The sequence below is a fragment of the Pholcus phalangioides genome, unplaced genomic scaffold (assembly GCF_987345545.1).
Source record: "Pholcus phalangioides strain wild (caught in Gottingen) unplaced genomic scaffold, Ppha-v1.0 ptg000037l_1, whole genome shotgun sequence".
Lineage (NCBI taxonomy): Eukaryota > Metazoa > Arthropoda > Arachnida > Araneae > Pholcidae > Pholcus > Pholcus phalangioides.
This window is the reverse complement of record NW_028301624.1, coordinates 3606710-3629165: the sequence shown is the minus strand read 5'-3', so window position 1 is coordinate 3629165 and position 22456 is coordinate 3606710. Positions and strand designations below refer to the sequence as shown.

At 38.7% G+C, this 22456-nt stretch overlaps 1 protein-coding gene and 1 long non-coding RNA gene across 2 annotated transcripts; both read left to right on the top strand.

The window, feature by feature from the left end:
* Positions 1–554: 554 nt before the first annotated feature.
* On the top strand, positions 555–2396 carry LOC149065935 (uncharacterized). The gene has a single exon (XM_089253325.1). The coding sequence runs from the start codon at positions 555–557 to the stop codon at positions 2394–2396; it is 1842 nt and encodes a 613-aa protein (XP_089109451.1).
* Positions 2397–11026: 8630 nt separating this feature from the next.
* On the top strand, positions 11027–20252 carry LOC149065934 (uncharacterized). Its single transcript, XR_016195589.1, has 4 exons — positions 11027–11135; positions 16147–16274; positions 16471–16584; positions 19957–20252. It is a non-coding gene; the product is annotated as an uncharacterized LOC149065934 (long non-coding RNA).
* The last annotated feature ends 2204 nt before the right edge of the window (positions 20253–22456 follow it).

Here is a 22456-nt window from a genome sequence, read left to right as displayed (position 1 = left end):
TACACATTCCAGCATGTACCAGTTTATTAGAAATTCCTTAGAGGAATGTGTACGAGATGCATGTACGGTTAAGTAGTATGCACATGCAAATTTTGAAGGGAAAAAAATGTCTTGTAATCAGAAGCAAGCACATAATACTTTAGGGGCCATTCAAGTATTACATCAGCATCGATGGGGAAGAGAGGGTTTCTGATTTTTGGTGGCAGGGGGGGGGGTTGGATAATGCTTACGTCGTGGTTGGCTGAAGTTGGTTTTCTGTGGTTCCCAACTTCAAGGAGCTATACAGAGCTATACATCTTCTGCCTACCATTGGAAAGGTCTTGGAAAAAATTGTAACTCAGAGAATAACTCATCACACAGAGGCAAAACGATGGTGGAATGAAAACCAATTCGGATTTCGACAGGGACGTTCTGCAGAACAAGCCCTCCTGGCTATTAAGGAGGTGATCGTCAAACAAAGGGCGAAAAAACAGGATATCGCGCTCATTTCCTTGGATATTAAAGGAGCGTTCGATGCACTGAGACATAACATCATCAGAGAAAGACTCGAAGATATGCCTATACCAGAACAGCTTGCCAAAATAGTCACTTGCCACACTCTTCAAGGAAGAAGAGTGGCACTTCAGACTACAGCGGGACTAGCGACACATAAGCTATCTAAAGGATGTCCACAGGGATCTTGCTCTGGTCCAACGCTCTGGAACGCTGTAATTGACCACCTTCTGAAGATGAGATGGCCAGGCCGGGGAAATGAAATCGTGAAAGTCCAGGCGTTCGCTGATGATATTGCCATCTTGGTCAGCAGCCCCACGGAAGGTAGAACGGAGACGCTCGCGTCAGAAGTACTCGAACAGATCAACAACTGGATGACGGAACACGGGCTTGAGGTGGCATCAGAAAAGTCAAAATATCTGTGGATATCGTCCAAGACCTCCTCAGGGCTCCAGATTGATGGGTCTCCTATCGAACGTACGGACCTTCTCAAATACTTAGGAGTTTACATAGATTCGAAACTCAAATTCCGGGAACACGTGAGGCTACAAGCTGATAAAGTTAATAAAATTCTCCCACAGTTGTTAAGCTGTGCAGGCTCAAGATGGGGCATAACCAGTGCCATGCGTCGCACGGCACTAGCATACAGAGGATGCTGGCCTAATGGTGCCCCAGTCTGGGGTTCCAAGCTCACCAAGGCAGTAAAGAAAAAACTAGACTCGGTTCAGAGGGGCTTTCTCCTCTATATCACCAAGGCATACTGCACGGCACCAACAAACGCTCTACAGGTGATAACAGGACTGGCCCTCCTCGGGCATTGGATAGAGTCTGAAGCAAAAATGGCACTGCTGACGAGACTCAATCGGCCTATCACAGTCAACAACGAGCGCATAGAGCATTCGCAAATTGAACAGAGAGAGATCGGATGGTCCTCACACCCAGCAGTAGAGGTAAAAGACGGACAGATCAGCTTACACCATGACAAACAGCTAACGCCGACAGTAATTTACACGGACGGCTCAAAGACTAAAGACGGAACTGCAGCAGCCTACGCCGTTACGGAAGGCAACAAAATAATCAGCAAGTGGGCACATAAGCTTAACGCAGAGGCTTCCGTGTTCCAGGCAGATATGCTGGCTCTTCTAGAGGCAACGAGGAAGGCAGAGGAATTAAACCCTCCAGTCAAAATATACACGGACTCGCTTTCTTCGCTGCATGCAGTCACAAATCCGTTGTCCAAAACGTACGCTTTAAGAGCAGTCAGGAAGATTCTCATTAATAACCCCGGTATCGCCCTCTCCTGGGTTAAAGCCCACGAGGGGAACTGGGGTAATGCTGATGCTCTTGCGAAAGCAACAACAGAAAGACCAGAAGTCAATCGAAATATTCCATTTCCAAGGTCTTGGGCGAAGGCAAAGATAAAACAACATCTTCTAAGGCAGTGGCAGGTGCAGTGGGACAGCAACGATAAAACAGGGAGAAAGATCCACCAGGTACTTCCGAGAGTGAGGCTCCAGGATCAGGGGTGGTCAAGAGCAATGATCTTGTTCTTCACAGAACATGGGCCATTCCCTGCATACCTCAAGCGATTCCACCTTCGGGGTACAGACGCCTGCAGATGTGGAATGGTGGGAACACCACTGCACTATGCCACTGAATGCCCACTGACCAAGAAATTTCACTTCGGGAAGCCTACACAAGAAAACTTGGCCCTTTGGAGAGCCGAGTTGTTAAAAAGAACTGACCGAAAGGAAAAAATTGGAAGATTGATGGTGAGGATAACAACAGACGAGAGAACATTCATCCCCGACGGAAAGCCGCCTCGATCGCAAAGAGCAAGAAACTGCAGGGCACTTTCCACAGAGGAGGAGTCTTCGAACTTTGAAAACGAACAGAACACATAAAGACTCCGCGCCTTACAGGGGCAGCTGTCGCTTGGGCGGATCTGTCACGTGTAAATAGATGACTGTGTGATGCATATTGTGTATATGTATATATTGTATATTTTTTTCTGTCATTAAAATCCAGGGGTTTTTGCGGTTGGGTCCCGGGGGTTTGGATGGGGGTGCTCCGGGCTGTTGCTCGGGCTTGTGGGCTCCTCCTGGTGGCTGGGTGGCTGCCCGGAGGGGGGCTGCTTATTGAGATGCCCTGAGGGCCGTGCATGGAGCTTGTTGGCGACTGTAGTCTTGGATAGAGGGTTGGGGGCACCTTCCGGATATTCTCCGGGTGGCGCCCTGGCCCGGCGCCCCTGATTCTCACCCAGCGCGACCCAACCTGATTGGGTAAAAGGCTTATATCCCGAGAGGGACAGAGCCTGGGTTGTGTCTGGTTTGTCGGCGTCATTCCATTTCAAATCACCCGGCAAAATGACACCCATAGTCTCAGATTTCAATGACTTTTTTCTTATTTGTTGCATTCACCATCCTTATTAACTGTGTGAAATATTATTTGCGTATCTCTAAAACTTTTTGAGAAAAAAAATGTTGAAATTTATCAAAAACTGATGCAGGTGACTTTTCCGAGACTCAATTTTTAAGCGGCATTGTTTGAGAAAATAAATCATAACTTTCTCAATTTTCAATATATTCGAGTGAAATTTTCACTGAAGTGTTCACAAAAACATACAAAATATGAATAAAAATAATTCATGCATTTGCATTTGAAATTTACATGCAAAAAAATTATGTAAACTTTGTTTTTCTGGAATTTTTCGTTAGAAAAAATACAATTTTTCAAACGTATTTTTAGACCAGAGGCACGGCAGTTACCAAAACAACTTTTATTTTAAATTTCTCCTAAATATATGAATTAAATTACTGGAGAAAAAGAATAATGGTTTTTTGACCGTTAATGTGTTTATTCTGGCTCGCAACACAAAATTCATCGAAATAAGACTGGATCGTTCCGATTTCAAATCATTCAACTAGATACTGAAATGCAACCCATCATCCCAGATTCCAATTATTATTTTTTATTAATTGCTTCTACCATGCTCGTTGACCATGCAAAGTTTCATGTACATATCTCAAAAACTTTTTGAGAAGAAAAAATGTTTTCTAACCTCACGAATGACGTCTCTTAGGCTAACCCCATTCAAGCAATATATACAAATACAAATACAACGCCACAACAGGCAAATTGCCCAACGAGGTGGCTGACTTAAGAACATCATGGATCCCCGAGCCATTTTTTGGAGGCCCTACCTTTTACTACTACACCACCCCCCCCCCCGGAACCCCCCAACGAATCGGTACATGCGGGAATGTGCGTGTGCGTGTAGTGAAACCTGACGTGAAGTTTTGTTGTTTCTCTGTAATGCTTGTTATGTGTAGTGCTGCCATCTGCCACTAGTTTTTCTAACTATGAGTGAAGTGTTATGATTGAATGATTTATGGTTGTAAGACTGTTGCTCTCTGTGGCGAGACTTTTTAATGGGGAGATCGGCTCGCATTTGCGCCTTGAAGTTGGGAACCACAGAAAACCAACTTCAGCCGACCACCACTGTGGGGTTCGAACCCAGATCCTCGCATCGCGAGTCCGTCACTATAACCACTCGACCACCACAGCGGCAAAAAAAGAAGAAACTGTCTTGGGTGGGATTCGAACCCATGCTCGCGTGGAATCGGAATGAAAATTCAAATAAAACCCCCTTATTTTCCCGCCCGCGGCGCCCCCGCGAGGGGTTCCCCAGGTAAGGTATAGCTTCGCAACAATACTTTCTACCACACAATAGATATACCACGTGATATGTTCGGCGCAACAATATTTAAAATATCATTATCTGCCTCCGAATACATTCTCTTGAGTCCAGCGTCTTATCCATTACTTATTACTTGTAAAATTACTTACATATTACTTGTGAAAATATATAACTTTGCAGATTTTCAATATATTCAAATGAAATTTCCACTAAAATGCTCACAAAAAAATGTAGATTATGACTGGGAAAGAAAATTTAAACCTTTGCATTAAAAAATTAGATTGCAAAAGAATCGTTGAAATTTAATTTTTTAACAAAAGCCATTTACAAAAGCTCTCCTTGCTTTTCTTAAAGCAGCGGCCAAAGTTAAAATTTGCAGTTTTCCCCTTGTGATGGGTAAATTGAGTCTTGTTTCTAATTAACTTTATCAAAATATTCATATTTGCTTTCTGTTTAATATCTTCATTAAGTGTGCTTTGAGATTCATTTTCTGGTAATTCTTCAAAAATTTTACAAACATTTGATTTTAAAGTGTTGTAAGCAGATTCAACTTTTCTTTTGGCATTGTTTGACTTGCACTGTGGAGCTACCCTATGAAGTTTAATTGGTGACTCTTCTATGTTCTGTAGAGATGAATTTATTTCTTCAAGTGCTTCTTGTTTAATAATTGACATTTTTCCAAGTTACTTCTCTACATTACTATCACTGTTCATCTCTTCACAGTATTCAGTTTCTTCACCTAATTTATTGTTTATATTCACTGTCCCTACAGACATGGCATATTTTTTGCCCTGGAATTGATTTTGTACAACCATTTATTTCATTTATACATGAAAAATACAAGTTTACTATCCTTAAACATTTTATTTTTTTCTTATGACATTTTAAAGGATTAAAGCATGCTTCGGGATATATTTCATACTTTGAGAAAAAAGCTCTATGATGCTTAAACACACAGTAGATAAATGTTCAGAACTTGCTCCACTCCTCAATATTGATGTCCGATGGGTCCAATGATGTAATGGGTAACAGATTTTACACTTTTGCATAACACTTTTTATGACAGTCAGATCGAGTTTTTTTTCCAACACTATAAATTTCAAGTGTCTTTTCTGACATTTTCCTTTATTTCCAAAATAATGATATAAAATATTCAGCTCAAATGGAAATTGTGTTATAAGAAAAATTCGCTAACCCTGGAGTAGGCTACTTTATAGAGCACATTCTCTGTCTTCAGCAAGATCATAATTGAGACTTGCATCATTGGATAGGGGGGGGGGGGGGGCAGTTTAGTTCGAACACTTTTGTTTTAGTTTTCACAATGAAGCAGCAGCAGTGACTTTATCATCCCAGCAGGTGATGATAAAGACAGAGATAGACTGTGTCCCGGGGACACAGTCATTATTGCTGGGTTATGGTGGGGGGGGGGGGGCATTGCTCTCCCATGCCCCCCTTATCTCTGCCCATGAAGAGTTGGAACCATTTCAATGCTAAAAAAATAAATTCCCCCCAAGGTTGTTGATACAATGTCTGATTTTGAGTGGTGGAATAGTTTTTATAATGTTTTGGGTAGATACAATTACAGAGAGTGATATGTGATTTGTAAACATGCTAACTACATCCAAATCATTTATGCCTGTGTTGAAAGGATTTTTTCAAGGTGCAGTTCATTCCAAACAGCGAAATAAATAAAATAGCAGGGTCGGAAAAAATCAGAGAACTATAGAACTTGGAAGAAGAACGCGAACTTGGAGAACTTCACCTTCATACATGAGTATTTCGGTTTATTACTTACAAAAAAAAATTATGCTCAAAAATTGAAATACCACTTTATATTTTTTATATTATATTTTTCTTTATTTAGTTTGCTATCTGTCATGCACAAAATTGTGATTCATAAAACATAAATCTGCTATTATGAATCTGGCCTATAACAAACTACATTTTGGATCCCATAGCACATTCTTTTTAGATTGTATATAATAAATCAAAATTTATCAAAAGAGTAGTTTGAGCGTATGTCAGTTGTGTATAACCTTTTTGGTTTACTGAGCTGTACTGAAAGAAGAGAAAGCATTTGAAATCCATCCAAAACAGAATTAAAGTATTTTGATTTGAATTTATTCCGCCACGACTTTGGCAAATTTGATCCTTTAACCCCCCTTGTTCAACATTACATAGGGGCGCCAAAATGCATGCTCGCCGCGGCTTTTGAGGTAGTCAGATATGTTTGTTTACAATTCGAGTTGAGTAATGGTGGCTTTCATCATGGAGGAAAGAAAATTCTCCTCCTATTATTCTTCTTATTCTCTCCTCCATGGGCATCGAGCTTATATTACTGGAGGGGGCCATCCAGCTGCCGCGACGTCGTCTACATCTAATGCAAGGATACCACGTGATCCGGTGAAAACAAACATGATCTCCCATAGAGATCAATGTTAAAATTGCCGATTTTAACATAGAATTGCGGAAATTTAGTAAGGTTTTCCGCCGCATCAATAATTTTAAAAATTGAATTGAATTCTCGATTTTCGAAATATTGAGTTCGCTTAGAGATACGAAGCCCAGAAAATTAAATATAAATCAATTATCCAGACCCACTTTTGAGGTTGATGATATCCATGCAATAACGTTAATTTCAGCTTTTTATTTATATCTCCGTATTGTCTTATATTATCCAATTGCATCAATCCATATAGTTTAGGATGATTTGAAATTAATTATGGAATTATTTCTTTATTAATTATCATTTCTTTCATTACTTTTGGTGTAATTGCTTTAATCAATTCTGGATTTGTTTCTTTCATTATTTCCGAAATTATATTTCATTAACGCTGATATTATTTCTTTTACTAATGCTGGAATTATATCTCATTAATTCTGGCATTATCTCTTTCATTAATTCTGGCATTATCTTCCCTCATTAATTTTGGAATTATATCTCATTAATTTTGGAATTATATCTCATTAATTTTGGAATTATATCTCATTAATTTTGGAAGTATCACTTTTTCATTAGTGCTGGAATTATTTCTTTCATTAATTCTAGAATTTTTCTTTCATTAATTTTGGAACTATCTTTTACTTTAATTTTGGAATTATCTCTTCCATTAATCCTATAATTTTTCTTTCATTAATTTTGGAATTATCCCTTTTTCTTAATTCTGGAATTATTTCTTTCATTATTAATGCTGAAATTATCGCTTTCATTTATTTTGGAACTGAAATTATCTGTTTCATTAAAACGAATTTTTCTTTTCTGTAGAATAGAGACGGCCCTGGATCAAACCGACAACAAGGCGGCTCATGTATCGTTTTCCCTCTCATGTTTCAATAAATTCAGTTAAATTTCATCATGAATTGTCCTTAATTATCGATGGTTCGTTCAGCGGAATATTCGACGCTAGTTACCAGAGACCCATCCTGAAAATCACGCCACAAGATCGTGAATAATATCATTGTCAAAACTTATTTTTACTTTTGCATTAGGAATAAGTTACAGTTTTAACTTTAAGAGTTTCTTAAGAATCATATACAAACCAGCGCTGCCAAATTAAAGAACTTTTTTCCAGTTTCAACAACACAGATCCTTATTAAAATATCCTACCAACCAATCAAAAATCAATCAAATCTTTATGTTAATGTTACTTAAATAGGGGAAAAATTTCGAAAAAAAATATTCTGTGTATTTTGTTTGAAATTAAATGTTTTTGGGGTCACTCTTTTAATAAATTTCTTCATGGCCCCCTTATGAGCAGCCATAGCTTCCCTTTTGCGTTATTTTCCTCCATGGAATATCCTGGGCCCCCGGTTGAGAACCACTAATGTAATGCACCTACACAGGAAGTCGCTTCTCCAACACGTCGCCCTGGATCCACCTGCCTTCACTCCATTCTAACCTGAAGATCTATGCCTTGGCTTTATTCGAAGCTGAAAATCTCTACCTCGGCTTTATTCGCAACTGAAGATGCTTGTACCTCTGTTCCATTCGGAGCTGAATATTTCTGCCTCCACTCATTTCGCAGTTTAAGATGTCTATCTCAGTTTCTTTCCCAGCTGAATATTTCTGCAGCAGCTGAAGATGTCTGCCTTTGCTCAGGAACGGATCCGGGAGGGGGCGATAGGTAAGAACCGAATAATATTGAAAAATTTTCCTGTCCCGTAAAATACGGGACGATCCAACGAACTTACACAATTCTCTTCTCCCGATACATCGACCTGTGGATCCGTACCTGGCGGTGCCCCATGCAGCCGCGCAGGTCGCACGGCCAAAGAACCGTCCCTGGTTAAAAGCACCGATTATGTTGTTTTTTTTTCTGAATACCTCGCATGTGGATTAATAATAAAAAGGGCTGGACAAATCCACAAAAATTCACATTCACGAATAAATACTTTTTACGCAAGAATATAGGTCATGTGGTTGTGTGAAAACAATTCATGGCTCGTCAAAATTTTTACATTCCCCGGGCATTTCGGGCAATAGCCCTGATGATAACGTTGTCATTTTTAGAAAGTATTAGTTGACATGTTTTTCTGCAAAAGTACGTGGTGGTTTTTAAGAGCCCCACTTTGATATAAACAGGCCAATGATCAGGGGCGTAGCCAGAAATTTCGTTCGGGGGGGGGACCACTTTCATTTTGGGGGTGGGGGGACCAAAGTGACAGAACAATGGATTTGGCCATCTTTTTCCCTTTTTTCGGTCATTTTCTCACATTTCGGGGGGAGGGACCAGACCCCCAAGTCCTCCCCCCCCCTCGCTACGCCCTTGCCAATGATAGCCAAAGCAAGAATTAAAGTCAACTACTAGCGGCCGTATTCACTAACACTTTATAAACTATGTAGAATCGCAGGTTAAACGATCAGCGATCGATACGGATTGGTCAAAATCCTCAATTTAACCAATCCGTTTCGATCTTCAATCTTTTCACCTGCGATTGTACGTAGTTTAAACTGTGTTGGTGAATACGGCCATAAGACCACAGTGAGGACGGGGTATTTCCCCTACCCAAAATGCGAGGAAAATGGCCGGTGGAGATGGGATTACATGATCCAGTGTTTGTTGTTCTATCCTTTGGCTACACCTCCCTCCCCCTTCCTCCCGCAGGGCCGTCTTAAGTGCACCATAGGTCCGCACTGGCAAAATGATTTTTTTGCCGCCCTCTCTCACCAAGCTAGAAATACCCGCCTTCAAACTACTGAAAATTGTAACCAGATCTCATTATCACGAGGCTCCTTTTGTACTTGAGAGGCCCAGCCCATGGAGGATCCATGCGTTAACACAGCACTGCCCCTTCCAAAATAAATTACTGGCTTCCAATGAGGTAAAATATTTTTGGTTTTAATTTGGAGGCCCGAAAAATTATGAGACCCCCCTAGAAATAGCCCACTTGTCCGGTGGAAAAATCGGTGCCCCCATCCCAACATCTTGCAGCAGGATCCCTAGGGACCCTAGGCGGGGATCTTTGACGGGCCCCTCTAAAGTGAATTTACGGTGGTAAACAAAAATATGATAACAGAACCGTTCCTGGGCGCAGGCCCGTAGCCAGAAATTTTGTTTGGAGGAGGACCACTTTCATTTCGGGGGAACCAAAGTGATAGAACAATAGATTTGGCCATCTTTTCCCCTTTTTCGGTCATTTTCTCACATTTCGGGGGAGGGACCCAGAAGAAAGCTGAAAGGCTTCAGCTTTGTTTGTTATAATTTTTGTTTTTGCATACTATAAATTCTTTGTCGGGGGACCAGTGAAAAATCGGGCCTCTAAGGCCCCCAACAAAGATCCCAGCCTAGCAACCCCTGCTGCAGGACGTGGGTGCGATAAATGCACCCAGTCTTCCCGACTAGGCCAGTGATCTAGGAAGTAATGCGTCCCGTATATACCGGGTGAATCGAAACGTTACGCCGTCCGCCAATAGCAGTTTTTTTTACTTGTAGCATTTGCAGCGAATTCACAATGGCACAAACAATTTTAAGGGAATTACAATTAATTTAATACTCTAGAATACTTTGACATTCAGTTTTAAGAATATTGTTGGTGCTGCTATCTACTTTCAGATTTAGAAGTGCCTTGTGTGGTGATGACGATGCTCAGGTATAAAAAACTAAATTCTTCATTCAGCTTTGCTCCTTATGAACAAAGCTTATAAACTGACCTGAAAGATCAAACTTCCTGTTCAGTAACTTTTCAAGACTCAAAGAGACATCCAAAACAAAGGACCTCCACACAAGCAAACGACAGGTAATCCTAAGATCGTAAAAAGTGAATTTTTCCACACTCCACTTTATAGTAATGTGCTGCCATCTAATATCAAATTTCAAAGTGACTCATGTGGTGATGATGAAGTTCAAAGTAAAAAACTATATTCTTTATTCCGCTCAGTTCCTTACAAACAAAGCTCATAAACTGAACTGGAAATTTAAACTGAAAGTTCGGTTATTTTATTTGAGCACAAAGAGACATTCCAAAACAAAGAACCTCTTGATGAGCAGACGACAGACAAGAAGTCGGTTCCCTACAAGCTAAGCTCACAAACAGAACTGTAAGTTCAAAGTACCAGTTCAGTAATTTTTGCAGGACACAAGGAGACGTCCAAAACAAGTAACCTGGAAAGAAGCAGACGACAGAGATTCTGAGGCTTGATTTATATACTGTTGATGCTGCCATCTAATCTGAGAAAAAAAACTCACAAGAATCTGAAAACGAAACCTGAATGCAGTATACACTGAGCTATAAGGAAAACTACGAAGGTTTACTCATAGCTCAGTGGTAGTATATTAAAAATTTTAATTTCCCGATAGTTGGCAGCACAAGCATTTTCGATGCTTCGGAAAAATATGTCCGAAAGGGAAATTTTGTGTGACAAGGTTACCATCCGTTTCAAAGTAGGCTAGTTGATTCTAAATGGCCGTGAACCGCGAAAATTTCCCAAGATTACTGCCCTCAAGTAAATTTAATTATTTAAACCCATATTTATATAGAATGCTTTGTGTTAGTTATTCATTCTTTCTTTCCATCTCATTCCATTCCTCTCTGCATCTTTTAATATTTAAAACTTTTAATGTTTAAATGATTCTTTAAACATAAAATTTTATGATATAGTTTTATTTTAAATAAAAAAAAAGGGTCACCAAAATGTTTGAAAATTCATTTTATTTTGCACTGGAAACACTAAACAGTGATTATATTTAATGAAGACCCAGGGCCGCAACTAGGTGTTTGGTCACCCGGGGCAAGTGCGCATTTTGGCGCCCCCTTGTAATGTTGAAGAGAGGTTTGATATTAGAATTTGCTCTCCTCTGGTCCGGGGCACGAGACCCGCCTGCCCCCCCCCCCCGGTTGCGGCCCTGTGAAGACCCATAAAACCGGGTCTTCCTTGGAGCTGGTTTCCTGTGCTGCGCGCAACACGATTCACGCAGCGTGACGCGTCGTCCACTCACCAATAAGAAAAGCAGCACAGCACGACTGTTTTCCTACAGAGCGCAATACGCATCACGACAGCGCTTTACATCGGGCGTGATTGGCTGACTGCTTCTGGAGGAGTCAAATGCGTCGTGCGCAGCACGTTTTGCCAATGTGGCCTCTTCACTCTTGTGTGTTGTCTTTCCTTCTTTTCAAACCGGAGCATGCAGATGACAGAGTAGCTGATGCCAAAGCCATATACTGTAATATAGCCGTCCTGATCTGATGCGCCACACTAGGAAAACACAAACGCATAGCATGATTATGTAACACGTTGCTGCCGATGCAAAATTATACTATTCGGTTCACGCGGCGCAAAACACGTATTCCTAGGAAAACCCAGCTTAAAGGAAGAAAAGAAACTTATGAATACCCCCCCCCCCCCCAAGTCCAGGAGTTTTTCCAGAACTTTTCTATGGCAAATAAAGTGGCGCCTGAAGTGCAGAAAGTGTCTCATGAAAATGGGATTTAGTCAAATTTTAGACAAGTCTATATGTTGATTGGGTAGCAGGCATTTTTAGCCTAGTGTAGGGGCCCCTCAGGAAAATAATTTTACCTGGAGGCCTATAATGCTATTGGGACCAGGGTTATAAAAAACCCAGCCCGGGTGGGGTTTTCTAAAAAAACCCATGCTTTTTGGGAAAAATACCCGGGTTTTTTTTGGGGAAAATTGAATTTCCTTTTTCCCACAACCTCAAAATATCTCATTTAAACATGTAGGCCTATGCTACATCCTAACATTATGTCTAAATATACATTTTTGGTGCATGCTAAACCTATATATGTATTTGATTTATAAAATTGACTACAATAAGGGAATATAATTGTTCACTTACAGCCTGGGCGGGTTTTTTGGGCAAAATGGAAGGAAAATTGAATTTCCCTTTTCCACAACCTCAAAATATCTGATTTAAAAGTGTATGTACATCTTATATGATGTCTAAATATACACATTTCTGGCATATGTTAAACTATGTATTTGATGAATAAAACCAGGGCTGTAACTGGGATGGGGGAACAAAGCAGGTGGGTCTCATGCCCCGGGCGCTGGACCAGAGGGGGCACAAATTTCATTCTCAAACCTTACTTTCAACATTACAAGGGGGGGGGGGGGGTGCCTAAATGCGCACATGCCCCGGGTGACCAAGCATCTAATTGCGGCCCGGAATAAAACTGACCATACAATATGGGAATAATTGTTCACACACAAACACACCCACTTCTGCGTAACTGTATCTGCACCTTGAGTTGTATGCAGAATTGCAGCAACAAGGCCGTCATTTCAAATTTTCCGGGGGGGGCGGCAATGCACATATACTCAATGTATATATATATATATACACCATTTTTAGTGTATTTTCAAAAGCCAGGGGTCGCAATCCCTCCCTACCTCCCAAATGACGGGAATGTGCAGCAAGAAGATGGTTTGAATTTTGCCAGAAGTACCAATATGACATTTTCACAGAATAGAGAAACGTTTGAAGATGCTTTTAAATAGTCTCAATAAAACTTGAGAAATTTGACATGACATTTTGCACAAACACCGATAGCATAATGTAATCCATTAGACTGAGATCGTGGAAATATGGTGGCCACTCAGCTGATGTGATGAAATCAGGAAAATGAACCCTGCACCACTGCTGGATATCTTTTGCTCTCGGTGCGCTGCCACTGAATGCAATGCCCAAATGTCTTTTCCAAAATGCTTTTGACACCATGGAATCATAACGGCTTGTAAAATATCTTTCTGGTAAACATGCTGATTGATTTTGACTCTTTTGTCCACAAAAACAAGAGGAAACATCTCGCCATTAGAGCAAACTCCATCCCAAACTATAACGGATTGGGGGGGGGGTTTTAACGTCATTGGACGGAAAACATCTGTGTCCATCATTTTGATGATTTTGTCTTTTGCTGAATTGCGAAGAGCTTTTTATCTGTGAATAGAATGCTCTCCTACCTGTTACCAGCGACTGAAGTGGCAGTCAGTTAATAAATGAAATAGCTTACCCCAGTTGTAGTAAATTCTTACACAATTGACTCGTTTAAAAAGAAATGCGATAAACATGTTGGGGTAAATCGAGAAGCTATCCATACTTAGAATTAAACAACCATAAGTATTCTTTATGGGCATTGTATAATATTTTATGTATATATCATCATCAACCATTTTCAATCCACTGCTGGATGAAGGTCTCCTCTAAATTTTTCCATTCTGCTCTGTCGGATGCTTTAGCCATCCAGTTGACTCCTGCCATGTATATATGTATATTGTTTTTAATTGGGTTGCTCTATTTTTGCAATATGACATCTATACTTGTTATGAGAATCTTTTTCTTGGAAGCGTCTTGCTGCAGTGTTGTGCAGGTTAAGCACTGTCAGAACAGGCATGCGTGTGATTGGCGCATGCTTTTCTGGCGACTGTTGGTTGGCACCAACATATTTCCTGGCAACGTTTAAAATAATGTATATGTTTAGTTCTACAAAGGTTTGACATCCATAATTGGTACTGTGTTTAGAGCGTGAGATGCACATAGCGAAGGTTGTGGGTTCGAGTCCCACAAACTCGACTGAGGGTTTTTCCCCTCGTTACCATCTTTGTTTTTTAATGTGTGTGATCTTAAATTTATTTTTTATTTAAATAAAATTTAGTTTTTTTAAACTGTTGCACGGGTTAAATGTGATTAATCTACATCACCAATCGCCAGATGCATTAGGGTTGTGGTGAAAACAGAGTCAATATTTTCAGATCCGGGGGCAAGGGGCCCCCTTTATCTGGCCGAGGAGCGAAGCGACATCTGAAGCCGAACGCTGTTTGGCCTACAGGTGTATTTACTAATAAAGTAGTTGAAAATAGTAAGTGTTTGGCGATAAGGCAAGCGTTACAGCCAGAAACACACTCGTGAATGCTCATTCTGACAATTCTGCCAAGACCAACCTGCACAACACTGCAGTGAGACGCTCATTTTTTCTCAGCCACCTCGTTGGGCATTTCGCCTGTTGTGGCCTTATATTTGTATTTATTTCCCCATTCACTTGTTTCAAGGGCAATTAAGTGGTTTAAGCAGCCATGTCATGAAGGTTACTATCCAGGTTGAGGAAGAAAAAGCACTGTCAACAAAACTAGGAACTGCCCAGAGTTGCCTTGACAGCTTCATGGGCCTTACTTAGAGATTTTGCAATGTCACAATTTTGAGTGCTCTTCCGATACAATGCAATCGTTGAGACTGTAATTCGGCTTTTTTTTTCCACAAAAAGTGAAACGTGCAATAAATTTAGTATATTCAACAAATTATACTTAAAAATATGTTCTTTAATGTTTTATGACAACAGGTGAGAAAATTAACTAAACTTTTACCAGTCGTTGTGGTGGGAGGAATTAAAAATGTTATTGGTAAGATTATTGCATTACTTGGGTGATCCTGTTTGAAATAAGGGGAAGAGGGAAAAGACAAAACAAATTAAGCTGGCCGAGTCGATAGGGAGTACGATTTAAATGGCGTTTATTATATACACAAAAAAAGGAGGAGAAAACACAAATTGTGTATCTGTAAGATTCAGACTGATAACAGTCAGGCTTATTTATAACAAAAAGGGTGTAAAATCACCCAGTTATCGATGATGTAGTTGCTATGCAAAAGACTGAGTTTGGTTCTGGACTGGAATTGAAACTCAAATTCTGTGGTCTCCATGAAATGACGAAGGCGCATCATTTAGGGATAGACATGAGGTCAAGAAAGTTGCTGATCAATTGATCCATATCACCGCTATTATCTCAGCGGATCTCATGAAATTGATGTTTCATGAAATATTTAGAACATGTAAATGTATAATATTGTGTTTTTTTGGGAGTTTTTTTTTGGAGTTTATGTGATTATAATATTTTTGTGTGTGCAAACTGTGTATATTAAAAATTGATACTTTGTTTTGAAAAGTGATATCATGATTTCTTGAGGTCAGTGAGCTGCAGGATAGCTGAGTTGTGGGATTTTGGTCTGTTATAGCTTTGTTATGCGTTCAACAGATGGCGCTGTGGTGTGGGGAAAAAAAAAAAGGCAAAAGATTTGATTTTAAAGTTGGCAGTGATTAGTAGTCTGTGTGGCCAAGATGGTGGATGGATTCATTTTTTTGTTGTTGGCGTGCTGTGTTTTCATTATATTTTTTTGTTTGTCATACATAAAATAAGTTGACAGAAAGAACTATGTCGTAGCTTCTCTGTAGTTTATTTACCCCTGAGAATATACCTAAATTTTTTTTATATTTCAGACATAAACTAGATCTATCAGAATTACCATCACTGTACTTTCTGGTGTGTTTTTTGTATTTCCATCATTCACATACACATTAGAAGTCGGGTTTACATGTATTTGACTTGATGTGAATTGACTGAATTTTCCTTTAAAATATCTTAAACTCAAGCACTCGTAGAAGTAAACTTTTTCCGTGGAATGCACTCACTCATTTATATGCAATAATAGTTTCACTTTTTTTCCCAGTGCATGCTGACGATCTTGGAGTCCAATCAGGATAGGATTGCTATAGCAGAATCATAGTTCGGAGTAGAAAGAAACGAAAAGGCAATAATCAGCAAACGGTTGTGCATTAAAATATGCATCTAATAAAGGTTCATGTTTATATATTATGTGTATATGTTTTTTATTTTTTGGATTTTCCTATTTTTATTCTGTTTGAAAATTAATCCCCTCTCTTTCAGTATATTTATTTTGTGCAAAATGATTAGTCGTGTGCTTGTATTGGTTCACGCACTAATTTTTCTGCTGCATATAACTTATTTGAATGTTATACAATTTTATTTTTAGCATCGAAGTATGATGTGGTGATAGTGGATTGTGCAGATAAATCCAGTAATTTTGAATCAAAATATTTTAGTGATGAAAGCTTGAACAGTATTTCACTTTGCATTGGAAACACAGGTATATATACATATTGGAATGAATTGAAAAAAATATATAATTTTTAAAATAAATTCACTATAGCTCTGTAAGACTTAAAGTAAGACACACCATGCTCTGTCAATGTTTTAATTTACTGAAAAGTGGGAGCAACAAGGGTGTGTGTGTGTGTGTATACAACCTTTGACAATAAAGTTCGGTGAATGAAGTCGGAACGGCTGATCTGGCAACACTGGTGAAGCAAAACGCTACACATGCATAGCGGCAGGTGTTGACCATCTGCCACCACCATTGTTCAGTTGAGCATCATTTGTGTTCCGTGAAAGACTTGTTTTACAAAGTGCTTGTTTGGAACGTTGGTTCTTAACCGAGAACTGGAAAATGAACGAACAAAAGATCAATTTAAAGTTTTGTTTTAAGCTTGGCAAGGCACCGAAAGAAACTCAAGTACATGTTTATGAAGATCAAGCACTGTCCATGAAGTGTGTGTACGAGTGGTTCGCCCGTTTTAGAGAAGGCCGGGAAAGTGTTCTGACAACCCCTGTAGTGGAAGACTGGCGACCTCTGTCAGTGACAAAAACATTGAGAAAGTGATGAAAATGACCATGAAAGATCGTTGATTAACTGTGCGCATGATAGCTGATGAACTGCAGATTAACCGTGAATCCGTGCGAGAAATCGTTACCCAGAATTTAGGGATGCGAAAGGTGTGTTCTCATCTTGTGCCACATCACTTGACTGATGATCAGAAGCAGGCACGTTTACAGGCTTCACAGGATTTTGTCGAAACGGCGGATGCAACACCAAATTTCTTGAACTGTATTGTCACTGAGGATGAGTCCTGGTGTGTCAGGTACTACCCTGAAACGAAACGGTAAAGCATGGAAGGGCGTTCTCCTGCATCACCTCATCGGAAAAAGGTCAGAGCAGAAAAATCACTCATCAAAACGATGCTAATCACCTTTTTTGATAGTCAAAGTATTATCCACAAGGAACTTCTACCTGAGGGAACGACGATGAATGCTGCAAAGTACATTGAAATTTTGACTTGTTTCATGAAACGTCTACGCAGGGTACGCACAACAAGGTTCATGGTTTCTTGTTCATGACAATGCTCGCCCTCACACAGCCAATATCGTCAGTTCCTGGAATATCGTCAGAACAACAGTTCCTGGCAAAAAAGTGGGTGGTGCAAATTGAACATCCACCATACTCGCCAGATCTTAATCCTCCAGACTTCTTCCTATTCCCACGACTCAAACTCGCTTTGAAAGGAAAGAGATTTGACTATATTCCTGACATCCAACGAAACGTGACAAGGCTTTTGAACTCCATCCCAAAAGAAGACTTCTTGCAACGTTTCCAGGACATATATAGGAGATCTCAGCGGTGCATAGTAATGGGAGGTGACTATTTTGAAGGACAGTAAGGTAACTTTTGTTAAAATTTCACCTACGTTAATGTTACAGGACTCTTCACCGAACTTTATTGTTAGAGGTTGTATATTAAATCATGGTTTTTGCAAATATCAGAAATATTGTACCAAACCATATAAATGTACCACACATTGGGCAATCTCCACTACATATCCTCATCGTATCAACATTTTTTAAACTTTATTTAACACATAATTATGCTTATGTGTATTACTATTAATTGCCAAGGAATATTGCATTTTTTTTATGAGTACTCAAAGGAAATCTTCAGGGGTTGTGCAAAAGTTTTTATGGGTTTTGCGTGAATAAAGATTGATAGTCGCTTGAGCAGAAAATTGATTAATGCAACAGAGAGCTTGGTGTCTGGAGAAATAACTTTGTTAAAGTCAAATCTCAGGTGGCTAATCAATGGATGGGCAACAATTATCTGTAAAATTCGATCTGGGATACCATTGTCTCTTGATTTTGCAATTCACATCCCTTCCAAATACAGTAGATGTCGCTTGTTAAAATCACAGATAATGTTAAAATTTAGATATTGTTATCATTTTTGGTAAGTACAGAGAGGACCAATATCATCATAAGAAAACAATTGTTTATAGTTATCAGGTTTTTGGTTTGTTATCAGGTTTTTTTTTCTTTCATCAAAAAAATTTTCTTTTTGCATATTTTGAAGCTGAGTTTAAACCAGACTCATTTTTGCTCTATAATATGCAAGCATTTATGACCTAAAAACATGAAAATATGACTATAATTTTTCCATTATTTTTTATCTCTTCTTTTTCAGTTATTGATCATTACGTTAAAAAGTTAACAAAAAAATTATCAATTACCTTTTCAATTAAAATTCTCTCACCAAATTCAAATGAAAGCCACGCCTACCTTATGAGCAATACAGTCAAACCTCTCTCTCTTGTGTGTCACTCAGCTTACTGGGTCACTTTTTGGAAATACCAACTGTTGTCTATATGGTTCTAATGTTATTAAACTCCTGATATTATGTCACCCACTCCGCTTTATGAGTCAATTTTGTGAAAGTACCCTTTCGAATATTACCATTCAAATCAGAAACTCTTCATACGATATGCATAATAAGTTCAACTCTTACCATGTGAAAAATCTACCTAGTAATTCAAGCAGAAGCCACTGAAGCCTCCATTTTCTCACTCCCCCTTTATTGCAGGCTTATGGACAGATTCTTTCAACATTGGGCGACTTTTTATTTGGGAATGGCTCGCAGCGGGATTTTTTTTTATCTTGGGTGAGTTGTGGTTCTTCAAATGTTGCAGAAATAATTAATGAAAACCGAAACCTACAATAACCAGAAATTTAATGAAAACCAAAATATTACTTTATTTATAACATCTGCCAAACTGACAGTATGATTAAATCAGTATGGTGACAGAAGCATTTTTTCTGAAGTAACAAAAAGCTTGCAAAACCTTTAAAAATGAAGAGAAAACCATACACTTGAAGCTGTATAGAAAAAAGGTATTGAATGAAACTAAATTTCCGTACAGATAAGTATAGATCAGAACTCATTCATCACTTAGAAACTATAGAAGGTACATCATTAGTGTTCTTCTTCAGAATTAACCCAATGTTGAGAAAAATAAGACTTTTTCAAATGGCTAGTATATAGGATGTCAGCAGAAAAAATTAGTGCTGCCACTTGGCGGAAAAAATGTGCATTAGTATGAGTTTGGCAGAATTTGCCTTCTAAAAAGAAATAATTGAAACTGAAGGGAAATCAAACAAACTTGCAGATCGCGTTAAAGAAATGGGGGAGGCAATCAAAATGATTTCATTAAAAAATTATCTGCTCGTGTTGTATTAACGCAAATATTGCATGGTAGAAAAAACATATTATTACTTTTTTATCACTCAATTTTATTTAAATCTTTGTATTTGTATCTTTTGTATTGTAAAGCAGCTGTTCCTTGAATTTTTATTGTAGGAATTTTCATTGTAACGTGTGAAAAATCAGGAGGAAAAAATTCTATCAATGTCTTAGAGAAGAATTTTCAGACTATATTGCTGCGAGCTGAAGGATGAAAAATACATATTAATTTATGGGAACTTCACTCCCAAAAGCCTGGAAGAGCTACATCATCAGGTAGACATTCTTCAGCATGAACTGAATCAAAACACAGTGTCTGGTAAAGAATTCAATGTTGGAGACTACCTATTTTCTATAGATGTGAATGGCTGATAATTTACTTATGTTAAATAAAACCCAGTATTCTAGAAGTTCTCACTTCTTTTAGTTTTTGATATAATTCAACATTTTTCTTATACTTTTCTTCATATATCTAGAAGATGTGATCACCAATGTTTTAGGGCATGCCAAGTGAGAATGCAAAGAACATCATATCAAAGCTGTGCAATTATCAACTTTCCTGAAAATTTCTTATTTATATTATTTCTTTTAAACCTCATTTGCATTTGATACTAAGAGAGAAGTGGTGCATATGAAATTATTTGGTTCATTTTTTAAAACTCATCAGGAGAGGCATGAAGGGCAAGAAAATGAGTCTCCTGAACCAGCACTTCCTAGAGATAGGCCTCTGCACTGTTTGCCATAAACATCATTCACACTACCTAGCAAGTTTGCCACATTTTGAAACACAGCATCCTGTTTCGTTTCTTATTTTGGAGTAGAATCTTCCTGATTGGCTCACAAATACCGCATAGTGATTGGATGTGGGACATAGAAATCACCAATTCTGAACCTGGTCATTTCTTTTTCTCACAACGATGATACTGGCACGAGCAGGGAACTTTTTCCCCTGAATATTCTAAGGGAAAATGGACTACTTACTGATGTCACAAGCAGACTGTGGAGGCCTTTTATCTGTAGGAGGTGCTGCCTCAACTATATGTTTTACCAAATATGAAGTATGAATTTCTTCACTTATAGTTTGATCATTTTACTTTGGATCAATTGCATCCAAGTTTGCAAATAGTGAAGAAAACAGATATTTTCTGGATATTATGCTGAGGTAAAGTCAGAAAGAAAATTCATCTGGTCTTTCTCGGGACTTGAATCTAGACCCTCTTGTAAACCATAAAGCATGCTACCAACTACACCACAGGAGACACGGCCCTGCCTTCCTTATTTCATGCACTGTGGCTTGAGGTGCTGAAATGGAGGTATTAGTAACCTCTTAACTTCAGCAAATGGCCCCCAAGTGGGATGGTAGCAAAAGAAATAGATTTTTCTCATACAGTAAAACCACTCTTAACGGACTACCCTCAGATGTGGTCACCTCTGTTTTAAGGCCAAATAAAACTTCCTGGCTAAAAGTATATTTAAATAATGTATTTCATTATTACAGATAATAATGTGAAAATAGAAGATCATATTGTGTACCGGACGGATTAAATACATTTTCCTGTTAACACAATGACAGAGGTACTGAATTTAATCTCGCAGCTTAAAATACATTTTGAAGTAGTTGGAATAGTTGAAAATCAGCAAAATCCACCAAACATTGATTTATCAGTTTTCCCAAAAGATATAAATTCTGTATGCAATTTTTTTTAAATAACGTGATCCTCACGTATTTCCAAGAGATCTGTATTATCTGTCCGGAGAATTTTTTGGTGTTAAACTTCGTATAATAATTCTATTGCAATTTTAATTGCGCATCATTGCAATAATTATGTACTTTCATGACCTTAAACACATCTTATACTGTCAGAATTTTGTTCATTTTCAAATAATGAACCATTTCAGTTATTGTTAATACTATATTTTACTATTTCACCATGAACCCCCCCCCCCCCAGATACAGTCACCCATTTTTTACGAACTAATTTTTTCTGTCCCGTGAGTGTCCACAAAAGAGGGGTTAAATTGTACTTTTGTTTTCATATACTTTCATGTTTTTGAAGCATCGAAAATTGAATAAAAACCTCATCTTTGCAAATAAATATGGTAGATCAACATCCTAAGAGAGAGTAGTAAAACATGACATGAACAAAACCATTTTTGGTGAGGGGGCCATTCTGCTATTGCATCAGCATTGATTGTACTTACCATCGAAATCTTTAGAGCAAATGGAACATGTACACAAAAATTAATAATTTGTTAGATGGAGGGATACAATTTTTTGAGAACACTTCCATGCTTAACCCTCTGACTGCTCAATTTGTGGACCAAAGTTGCTTCAAAAATTGTGTAATTTTTTTTCACTCAAAAAGTGAAGTTTAAGCGGTAATACCACGTGCCTTCAAATGCCGCAATTTAGTGGACAACTAACGACATCTGTTGGCCAAAACGTAAATGAAACGTCTAATACTGTATATAATTTATTTCAGTGGTTAAATGGGATGCGCTCCTCAATAAAGGAAGAAAAACATGTGCCCACAGGATGAGCAGATTTTGCTACATTTGAGTTGCCCGTGGAAATCGCGGGATGAGCAGCCAGAGGGTTAATGGATGAAAAACAAGC